The sequence below is a fragment of the Antennarius striatus genome, chromosome 4 (genome assembly GCF_040054535.1).
Source record: "Antennarius striatus isolate MH-2024 chromosome 4, ASM4005453v1, whole genome shotgun sequence".
Taxonomy (NCBI): Eukaryota; Metazoa; Chordata; class Actinopteri; order Lophiiformes; family Antennariidae; genus Antennarius; species Antennarius striatus.
In genome coordinates, this window is record NC_090779.1 from 6,874,863 (window position 1) to 6,886,704 (window position 11,842).

An 11,842-nucleotide genomic window follows, 5' to 3' on the forward strand; every position below is an offset into this window, starting at 1 on the left:
CAGACACAATCATTTGACTGTGCGTCATTCCGCAGTAACTTTTCAAATATAAAACATCTTTAGACTGGTAATCAATGAAAAAAAATTAAAGTCAAACTTTCCGTGCTGCCCGGAACCGGGCGGTTGGGGACGACTGACAGAGAATCGGGTAATTTTTCAAATTAAAACATCTTCAATTCAAACATCTTACAGACTTTGAAATAAATAAAAAAGGAAGAAATGTAAATTATTTTTTCTTTCTGGGAGGAACGATACCAAATGACCCATGGACAGGTACAGGTCCGCGGCCCAGGGGTTGGGGAACCCTGCTCTAGAACACATGATGTTGCTCCGCAAAGTCAAAAACAATTATTATTAGACAAGTAAACATCAGGTCTGCATGTCAGTTTACATTTTCCTTCTATAAAACTCCATCACATCCCACAGTTTTGTAGGATGCCTGCTTCTAGACATGATAGACAAATTCCCCCAGATCAAACTAAACCATCTTAACTCCATCATATTACATGAATTCCATCGTCCTAACGTTTCCATGAACACCTACACTTGTTCTCTTCACATATCATTTTTATTGAATGAATTGGCGTCGTTAACACCAGCATGCATGTAGTTATTAATATGTTTCTAGAAGCAAGTTCATCAATATTTCAAACATGTAGTTGTTTGGCCACTTTTTTTCTTTTAAAAAGAAGTTTAAAAGAAGAAGTTATTATCCAATTGTTGTATAAACCTACAGTAGATCAGAACTGCTTTTTTGAAAATTTGAAATATGGTAAAGCTCTTCAGAACATTGACTCTGCTAACTAATAACTAATGATTCCCTGTACTTGAAGTTCCAAGGAGCTACTCCACCTTGCTGCCCACAGACCCGTTTCTAACAGTAATTCCTTCCTCAATGGGTCAACTTAACTTTCTTAAGATGTTTCTTTCCTAAACTGGTGGGGGATACCAGAGATAACCCACTCAGACATAAAAATAATACAAATTCTCCACAGAAAGGTTAGGTTGTAAATATTGGGATTTGAACCCATGAACTTCTTGCTGTGAAGGTCAAAGCTATGAGGCTCTTCCTGTTGTCACATGTGGTAACAACCCAGAGCTCGCTGCCTCCACTCCTGCTTCCACCAGGTTATACTAATCAAAACCTCTTTTTTTACTTCCTGCTTCAAAGCGGTGATGTATTGTAATTGTCAGTTCATGTGTTCGTCCATTTTTTTGTCCACCAAATATCTTCACCGTTGCAGATAGAAAGATGAAACAGAAAGCACATTACTCGGGCAGCAAAGGGGATGAAAATGAGATGATGACCTTGAGAAAACTAGGTCCAGGTCACCTTTTGTACTCAGGAACCAGATAAGATAGAAAGACAAGGAAGAAGGCTAGTGTGAGTGAGACCATAGATCAAAGCTCGTGCTTTGGTCAATGACAGTAGACAGAGGCACAAGCTTTGATCTTTGACCTATGCAAGTAGGTTAGAGTAAAATTTTGAATCCATGGGTGTCGCGGGATGTTGCAGTCAGTGGCTGCCTTGGGTCTATTTTTACTCATGTGAATGATGTACAAATCTTTTTCCTCACCTACTTGCTTCAACTTCTTAAAATACTGTAGGTATAATGATTCCAAACTGGGAAATTCACAAAAATATGAAGCCCTGAATTATGCATAATATCTGTGAAGTATCTTCAGGTGGCAGTAGCAGCTGATAGAACAGGTAGTCTAGTGATCAAAGGAATGGCAACCCAACCCCCACTCCCCCAATCATCAGTCATTGTGTCCTTGGGCAAAGATGTTATACCCTCCTTGCCTCCAGTGAGGGCATCTGCTGGTGTGTGTGAATGTTCCAGTGGTGGTCGGAGAGGCCGTTGGCAGATTGGCTGCTATGTTTCCATCAGCCTCCCCCATGGCAGCTGTGGCTACACATGTAGTTTACCATCACCAAGCATCTCATCAGTCCTTTACCCCATTGCACCACTAAAAAACCTGAGCACTTTGATCAGTACTTCCTTTCGGTCCCGAGATTGTGGTCTAAATGTTACGAAAACACGGCTTTACAACTGCTGTGTCACAGATATGGAAGAAATTAAGATTATAATTGCTTTATTTACTCCACTGAAGCAACTCTTTTCTGTCATAACTGTTTTTACTATGGGATTGTCATCATCGCTTTTAACACTTGGGTGAAGTCCTGGGCTTTGTATTACTGTACTATATTTTGTGCTAGCTACACAAAATCCAAAACACAATGTGACTAAATCGACGCGTGGTCAAACCAACCCCATCCACCCATCTTCTAGGAAATCCTGAGCAGGATCCTCAGAGGGCTGGGGCCTTCTTCAGCAGACACTGGGAAAGGTGGGACACAAGCTGGACAGTCTTTAGGTCAGACACATTTGACAATGGGGTGTGAACATATGGTATTTATAACCCTTAAGTTTGAAAACTTACTAGAGCCAAAGTCATTATTATAAGTCAAGGTAATCTTCGATGATATCCAAAATAAGTGTCAAGGTCTCATTTGCTGCATTTACTTGAGAATCAAAAAATGTGCAGAGGTTTTCAGCAAAGTATTTTTAGCACAACCAGGATGCACCTACCCACCAGTCTTTCAGCCCGCCATTGCCTTTTCTACACTTACACTTGTACACTTTGTACACTTATGTCTTACGATAGATGAGGTTACACTTTTTATCAATCACATATGAACCTTTCATTTTTTCACCGAGTCTCTGAAACTAAACGAACAACCAATCTATAAAGTTGGAGAAACCAGAGGGTGGCTATATCAAGTACGTAGTTGATGCTTGACCTTTCAAGGAAGCTGTTGACAGGACGAGTCACAAGAAGTGAAACAATTCTTTTCAAAACTTACAAATTTGATTTAAAATAAAGTGTGTCAGACCTGGCTCACACACACATTCTGCTCAACCTCCCGATGAGCAGCCCTGTTATAACCTGACATGCAGCCATCCGATTTGGCACTTCGCTCCTGCTGTTCTTGTGTAAAAAGTCAATTACACATACTTAACAAAATATATGAAGACTTTAGAATCAGTCATAGAGATTAATGTGGAGACAAGACCACTCCATTAAGAAAAAAGTCCAGGTTTTATTGTCTATTGAGGTTGTAGTCCAAGGTAACTGCCAGTATTTGAGTGTTAAAGACGAGAGAAAATGGGGTCAAACTTTTTGTCCTCTGTGACTCTTCAATCTGCAACATCTGTCATGATAAACTGATTCACAGTAATTCTGTACACGATGATAAAACTCAGTCATACACACTAAGGCAATACACAGGTGGCATCTAGAATCAACTTACAAGAAAAGAACTCGGAGCTGAAGAAGCCAACTCTTGACCTGAACATAGATCTACAAACCAGTCAAAAAGTGCTAACAGAACTCAGCAGATAAAAGTGGAGCACAGGTTAGAAAGATGTGTGAAGAGGGCTGGAAAGCAGAGTATGAGTTAATGGCGTCAGTTAGCTCTTTGCCTTTGTTTGCTTGAGTGCAGTCGTTGTGATAGGGCAGCTCCGTTCTTGCAGGGTGGCAGACAGGGGCATCTCATTGGTCGGTCGGCTTGTAAAAGAAGAAAAGTGTTCCAATTCTACTGTCTGGGATGATCAGAAACCTACCAGGATGAGGTTCAGTGATTGACATCTAGAATTCGTTGCTTGTCAGAGGTGGAAATGAAATGGCAGGAGAGAAGGATGAGTCTTTTCTCATTCCTCCATAACTCGCACAGTGCCCTTTAACGTTGCCCTTGTCCATCAAAGTTGTGAATAGCCAGCCTGAAGATTTCATTGATGCACACCCATGAATTGTTCATGAACTTGAGAAGGAAACTCTGATGGAAACCGAGAATGAGGTCCTCATCTGCCTGTGAAAACACATACACACGAGTCATGTCAGTAATAAAGAGATTTATTAAAAGAGATTTAAATAAAAATCAGACATGTAATTCCAAATGTGGATAAAAATGATATGCTTGAAAATAAGCTGTGAATTCTATTTACTTTTAGTTGTCCTACCACCATACTCAAGATGCAGGAGTCTGGAGTCGGCTGATGGTCATGTGTGGTTATATTATGCCCTATTTTTTTGAAGGGGAGACTCTGGCACACAAAGACATTAAGGAAATATACACAGAAGGAAAATGTATATAATTAGTTATGAGATGTTTAAAAAATACAAACTCATAAGGCCAAGTTTTCTTCAATTTATCTTGAAACGTTTTTTTAAACTTGAGAACTGAGAATGGCTGTAACACATGTCAAGCACTTGTCCGATTCCCCAGATTATTAGATTTCTTAGAGTCACCTCGTGCACATGTTCAAGTACTGACTGAGTTTTACTGTGTTTTTCTTAATCATGTTATCCACCACCTGTTACGCATTACCTCTGTACTTAGCAATAAAACTCACAGTGAGTTTGTCAATAATTTGTTTTTTCCCATGGAATTTTTCTCCTTCCCATGTAAGGCATGATGAGTCGATCTGTGCGGAGCAAGACAGAGATAAAAGAATGAATTACAAAAGAAACCAAAAGACCGATCCATGAAACATCATCACACCACATCATGAGAAAAAGGGACTTCAGGCCTTTTATTCGCTTATGCAGTTTTTAAACGTACATGGCAACATCACAAAGATCAGACATCCTGATACACATGTCTTGGGCTCTGAATATTGTTTACTGTCATAAACAATAAATTAATTTATCATCTAAGTTCCCAGTGCTCAAAATACATTTTATTGTCCAAACAAGAGGTCAAGTAAGTAATCTTTGTTTTGTTCAGTCAATAAATGATGACGCTCAAAATGCCTTCAGTGCTGCTTTAGCAATGATGTGTCGTCAACTCATCATTCAGAGCATTCATCCATGGTCGGGTTTGTTAAAATAAAAAATAGCTTTTCTATGTTTGAGCAACAGATGATTTGATGATAAATTCTGTTAACATTTGACAAATCAAAAATATGCCGGTAATCAAGTAAAATGTATTGCACATTGTAGAATTGTATAAAAATACAGTCAAATTAAGATATTGAGTGAGTACAGAGAATTGTGACTGAGTCAATGAAATGATTGTCATCACTGATTAAACATGATGACTTCAAAGGTTAACAACCAGCTGGTGCTGGAGTCATATCCACATATCAGACTGCTGGGCTGCATCTTGTGACATAGTAGAGCATGTTGCGGCTTCCGTGTTGATCACCAGCATTTGTGTTACACCAGGGACCAACCATGTGACAGCCCATCAACCAATGACAGCCATTCGAATCATGTGATCTATATTAGCTGTTCAACATTTAAAAGACTGAGGAAACCTTGGGTCAGTTATTTTCACGCTAACCCCTGCTGTGTCTCTTCATGTGCCTATTGTCACGTCAGCTTTATGGTAGTTGGTTGACGAGTCGGTCAGTCTGGAGTCACTTCTGAGAATGTTACTGGTATACTGTTGATTGTGTTTCCTTAGTCTGCAAGACCTTATTATCTTAATGATATATTAGAAATTGTATTATATTAGGAATAAATTATTTTTTTAAGATGAAGGTCTAAATGTGTAGTTCGCTGTGGTAAGTTTAGATAAAGTTACACTTTGACTTATGTTCTCCAGGGCTGAGTGTGTTTTTGTTTACTTGTTTTCTAGTCACACCTGACCCTCGCTTCTAGGTATTTCACTTAACCAAACACTGTTGTACCCTTTTCCTTTTCTTTTGTTCAATAAATTTGTTTTCATGTACTTTATGTTGGAATTTGATGTTGTTTCCCTTCTCCCTTGTATATTGGTTTGGCGTGACGAAGCACCCATTCATAAGCTTGTAAACAATCCTAACCAATAACCTCATTTATATCCAGTAAAAATGTGCAAAAAGAAGCACAAAGTCAACGAAGGTTCACACAACCATTTCTCTACTAAGTAAAGCTATATGAATAAACTGTACAATGTGAATTTTTGGTTGATATTGGTTATTAAAAGATGAAAAGTAATGCCCTTTGTTTGACCGTCAGCGTAAATCAATCAACGGTGCAGTAGATGAAGGACGTGCAGTGTGACAGCCGGAGTGTGTGCTGAACATCAATCCCAAACTGTCACCGTTCCAGCTAAAGATTGTTATGCTCTGATTCCTGCTTCACCTCAGGAGGTTGTTCTACAAGGTGAGATCATGAGTAACTTAAGGGGAAACTATTTTTTTGCTGAAGGTTTGTTGCCATGGCAATTTACACTGCATCTGTCAAACGCCTTGATAGTTAACTGGATGTTACTTAGCCTGTATGTTTATTTATAGAAGCAGTCCTGAGGCCAGGCTGCTTCAGGGAGATTGAGACTTCAATACTGAAATGTATGCAAATAACGTTAATAAAGGTTTGTTTCTATGTTGATAGTCTACTAAGGTGGCAGTTCAGGGCCACACTAGAAAGTCAAAAACTTACATTAAAATTTATAAATTCCTTTTTTCCTGAATGCATTTTATGATAATATATAATCTAATGCTCAATCTGATTGTATAAATGAAGTATAAATTAATTACAACATCCACTGAAGGGGTAAATTATATAAAGCGATGCAATCTGATGTGCTTGAAGCAGCCCTGCAAGGTGAAGGAATGTGGTTGGCTAAAAAAAAGTGTTTTATCTGTCTCAAGTGATTTTTCCTTGTAAATTATTTTTCCCAGTTGAGTCTGTGGGATTCAAAGTTTTATTCAGACAGATAATTAGCCCTGTGCCACAGTTAATGTCTTCTTTGATTTTTTCAGTTCTGACATGTCTTACTGTACATGTCAGTCAGTCAGAACTGACATGTACAGTAAGACAAAACTCTGTTGGCGACCATGGTATTATATTCAGCCTTTATATTTTCCCTAATCAACTATCCTGATGATATTGTTTACTGGTCAGTGAAAAATAAAAAGTACACAGAATTACAGTACTACAAAACGGCCCGCATCGCTGATCACATTCTCAGCTCTGTGGTGATTCACTTCAAAACTTAATGAATTACTCACATATAGCGATTCAAGGAGTGATCTATCGGCGTCAAATTGTTTGTAGTAGTAATCCACAAAGGAGCTTCCTACCGCGTCCCACAGAGCCTTTTGTTGGTTGTCCACCATCTTGACTGAACCTTCAACACACACTGAGACAGAGACAAGCAGAACGTGAGCCAGAATGAGAACATGAATACATTCATGAACAAAGTTCAACTCACTCAAAGTAAAACCAATTCCCATTGGTAAATGTTAATTACTTTAGCAGAAGATAGATAGAGATAGATAAAGATAGATAGATAGAGATAGAGATAGAGATAGATATACTTAATTTATCCTAAACTGGGAAATTTAGACTTCACAGTAGCAGCAGAGCAGAATTATTACAGAAAATATACAGAAAATGTGCATTGAGGAAAAATAAGACAAGGAAAGATAATAATAATAATAATAATAATAATAATATTAACAGAAAAAAAATATTAACAATAGTAACACTAATAATAATAGTAATAATAATATTATTATTATTATTATTATTATTATTATTATTATTAATAATAATAATAACAGTACTGTTTAAAAAAATTCTGTGAAAATTTGAGAAATTGAGGATTGAGAAAAGTTTGGGGTGATCTGGGCACGGATGTGGATTATGGATCTCTTCTACTTCTTTCATCATTGAGAGATATTATGACATATTTAGTCTCTGTCATGGGCACATGGTGGGGAAGTGGGTAGCGCTGACGCAGCAAGACGGTTCCAGGTTCGAGTCCCGCTCTGAGCAGAGTTTGTATGTTCTCCCCATGTCTGTGTGGGTTCTCTCTGGCTTCCTCCCACCTCCAAAAACATATGGCTTAGGTGAACTGATCATTCCAAATTGCACATACAGTAGGTCTGAGTGTGTGTGACAGTGGGTGTTTGTCTTTCATGTGGTTCCGTAATGCACTGGCGTTGTGCTCAGTGTCCTTTGTCTGTCACCCGCAAGTCAGCTGGGATAGGCGCCAGCAACCCCCCGCAACCCACTATAAGCAGAACAAGCGGTAGATGGTGAACAACTGAATGTCTATATCATGAAAAATAAGAGGCCAAAAGAAATTATATCCAGACATGGACACCTCATGACATTTCCCCACTATGCCCATCAGAGAATCAATGCATACGCATATTGCACTGACAGAAATGGGCAGAGACATGGTGCTGCCACCATAAGCATCTGAAATAATGTAGACTCAGTCATTCAGATAGATTTAATTAATCTGTGAACGGTAATAACTCATTTGTATGAGAACAAAAATATAATTATGGGAAATCATATTTTATAATCACCCATCACCCTACTGATGACAAATAAAACAAATTTACAGGGTCCAGGAATTGGGTGGTTATACCTTTTTGGCATTTTCTAATTGTTAGGATTTTATTCATCTCAGATCTTTTGACATCATTTCAGAGTCATTTGGATAATAACAAGCTAAGAAAACTGTACATTTGGCCTCATTTAAACTGGACTTGCCCATCCTGAGTCATGGAACTCAGGTCTGGTACATTGGTGGCATCAATAATTTAGCCAAGATTATCTGGTGTGTACGGATCTTAATGCTTTGAAACAGCATTTTTGAGCCCAATGTCGATAACAAATGAGGGAGCAAAAACCACCGGAGCTGCTTCTGACACTGCCGAGCAACAGGAAGTAAAAACGCATTGATAAATAAGACTTAAAATGGGTCTGATTTAATTTTAATTATCGAAAATACTGACACCACAAATCACATACTGTTGGACTACGAGTTTTCCCAGATTAAGGTTAATGTAATTGATAGTTTTCTTAGCGTAAACTGCTTTTCAAATCTCCCGGGTTCGTGTCGCACATCTATGACGTCGAACAACTGTCACAGCCCCGTCCTGTATTTCTGTCTCGTTCGGCCGCTAAAGCCATCGGATCGGCTCTGTTACTGCCCGAGTCTCCGGCTCCGAGGCGGAACCACCGTGTTACTCACTGAGCCTTCATAATATTAATGCAGTGAGGCGCAGTCCCTCAACGAACAGGCAACGCAACACGGGTTACGGACATAAAAACACCCAAATTCCCACATAACCATAAACTGTTGTTACTGGGACAATCAGAGCTCCAAAGATTAGCAGTCAAACAATAAACCATATGTACGAGCGTTGCAAAAATAGTTCTGGGACAGTGCACATTAAATCACGGCAAAGAGGTGCATACCCTTTATTTACGTTACTCAATAGAGACACTCGGACATCGTGAGTGAATGTATGCTAACTAGCAGCTACTAGCTTCAAAGCTGTCCAGTTTAGTTACGCTGCCCGTGTTAGTAGAGACAATTCAGGAATCTAACATGGTTTTCTGGGAAGCTAACGTTAGACATCAGATTTCATGTTTTTCCAGGCGTTAGCCAAGAGAATGCTGACATTAGCCTTGCACTGGTTGCTAAAAATACCCAGTCTCATAGAAGTGTTGACGGCTCCTCCGGGCCGCGCACTGCTCTGGAACCGACATAGGCGTGCCCAATGTTAGCACTTCACTGGACAGGAGCTGCCAATTGAATAACTTTTATCATTGCATGCGTGTTAAAATATTACACTTAAGCGGTATTTTTAGTTTTCATACTGCTTTCCATTCAGTATTCTACAAGAAGACTTCCTCACAACAGGAAACATAAACTTACCTCTGTCCAAGCCCGAGGTTGGCTGTACGATCGCAGCGCAGTGTGCCCCCGTACGGTGTCACGCACTCTAAAAACGTTGACAGGCCCGGTGAATCATGGGGATTGAAGTCTTTAGGAGCTAACAATTTCCACACTTGTCGTGAGTTTATTTCAGTATTTATCACTGTTGTTATTAGACGACTCATGTAATTTTACTGAAGTTGACGTGTTGAGATATAATTGTATAAATATTAATTTGGTAATGACATCAAAATAGATATTACAGGTAGACTAGATATAAAGGTAGTACTGTATTTAATTTTATATATACACTTAATATATTGTATGTGTGTGGATGAGGGATTGACAAACACAGTGACAACCCCTTTTGAGCATTTGGTGCCAAGGCCGACAACTGAGGAATATTCTCATTGAATCCAATAAAACATAGTATGATACTATGCACAAAAAAATTCACGATGAAGGACCTGCTTCATATTTTTTCAATTTAGTGCATATATCATATTAAAAAGGTGGGAGGAGCAAAAAACCCGCCTTTAAATCTAAATTTCTAATTTAAACATTTAATATCACTGATACCAACGAAAGTTATGAAAGTAACTAAAAATAAAACAAATATTGTTCTCATTGAAGTCAGCCGCTCTTGTGTTTCTTCTCTATGATTTAAAAACTCAATACTTTTGGTGGTGGGACAAAAAAGGTAATGATCGACATTAACTGCTTTGTTACATTTAATGAATACTTGCTGTTATTTGTTTGTTGTCATTGTTGTTGTTGTCAGCCATCTATTTCCACACATTTTTTTGATTGCATTCATTGTTTTGGCAAGAATGGAAAAGCGCTGGGTCATGCACAGCCACAGTTGAATCCAAGTTATTGAGAAATTCCAAATGGCAGAGTTAAAGACGGAGTTCATAGAGGATGGAGGTCTCCTTTGGGAGTGTGTACAGTTTGAAGTATGGTGTGTCAGCTAGGAGGTGAACAGGTGAGTCAGCAGTGTTACATCCACTGTGGTAACATCAGTAAAACTCTGGTGGCCTCAGATAAGTGTTCGGTATCAGCCGAGCCCATGCATCTGATGCACCAGATCAAGCCACACAACCTCGTCAGAACAAAAAAGACAACTTCCACAGAGACTGACGATGCTGACGGCTGGTGAGGATGGGTTAATATTAAAACAATGTTGGTAGCATTGTAAGTATGGAAATATCAGATTGAAAAAATATTTTTTTCAGTTACCAAGTTTGATCAATACTTTCTATATATTCGCTGTTCAGTTTAAAAAACGGGGAAAAAAAGGAAAAAATAACATGAAAACAAAAGAAAATAAAGCTGGATCAAAGCTGTTATTCAGGCTTGCACCAGAATGTACTGAACTCTTCTGTGGTCCAATAACCATCCTCTTAAGGTTCATTTTTGTGTTTTCCTGCTGTCAAAACAATGAAAAAAATGTACACAAGTGAAAGTGTGAGATCAACATCAGTCTACTGTAAATTTGACAGATAAACAGGAGCTAATGGTTAATTCTGATGAACTGGTGTAAATTTAAGCACTCATAAGCATATGAATAATTTATTGTGAGAATTTAGCCGCAATATTATAAAGTCTGTTCACAAAACATGAAAAAGCAATTATTTTTTCATGTTTTTAAACTTTCCTTTCATATTTAGCCACATTGATGTTGTTTTTAAAATTTTTATTCATGTTTAGAGACATTTGTGTCTACTGAAATTTCCACTGAAATCAATTAATAGTAATTTGTTTTAGTAATTTTATTTTAGTAATTTGTTGTGAAAAATGATCATGGCAAAAAGCTTTTTGCTGGATAATCCATAGCGTTCAGTATCACCAATCTGAAATGGAAATATTTCCTATAAAAAAAATCTATTCAGAAAGGAAAAAAATGAAAATACATCTTTGCTGCTTCAATGTAAATAAACAGCAGATAGTATTTTAATGAATGTGTAACAACAGGCCAGTTAGTTGGGTATAACTGCTTGTTTTACTTTTAATAGTTTCTACACAGACAACATGAAAGCTGTCCGCCCTGTCTGTGAGCCATGTCAGAAAACAGCCCAAACAGGTTCTACATATGACTTCTAAGTCAACACTCACCCATAGATGGAAATCTGGTTGCATGTGATAATAAATGTCGAACTCTATCCC

The 11,842-nt window shown here is 38.2% G+C and overlaps 1 protein-coding gene across 2 annotated transcripts; it reads right to left on the reverse strand.

Moving 5' to 3' along the window:
• Positions 1-3,086: 3,086 nt before the first annotated feature.
• On the reverse strand, positions 3,087-9,793 carry nutf2 (nuclear transport factor 2). Of its 2 annotated transcripts, XM_068313915.1 has the most exons (6): positions 9,677-9,732; positions 9,449-9,543; positions 7,005-7,135; positions 4,419-4,490; positions 4,011-4,109; positions 3,087-3,874 (listed from the first exon to the last, which is right to left on the reverse strand). In XM_068313915.1, the coding sequence occupies exons 2-6, from the start codon at positions 9,456-9,458 to the stop codon at positions 3,746-3,748; spliced, it is 441 nt and encodes a 146-aa protein (XP_068170016.1). In that variant the 5' UTR covers positions 9,459-9,543; positions 9,677-9,732; the 3' UTR covers positions 3,087-3,745. The 2 variants fall into 2 exon arrangements, with proteins under 2 accessions (XP_068170016.1, XP_068170017.1); XM_068313916.1 differs by lacking the exon at positions 9,449-9,543 and having other exon boundaries at positions 9,677-9,793.
• Positions 9,794-11,842: the final 2,049 nt, after the last annotated feature.

Bases quoted from the DNA above. Each gene is read 5' to 3' on its own strand.
- nutf2 (XM_068313915.1), bottom strand. The intron at 4,491-7,004 runs GTGAGTAATTCA...TGCTCCGCACAG, and splicing joins CACTCCTTGAATCGCTATAT to ATCGACTCATCATGCCTTAC. The intron at 4,110-4,418 runs GTGAGTTTTATT...TTTGTGTGCCAG, and splicing joins AAATTATTGACAAACTCACT to AGTCTCCCCTTCAAAAAAAT.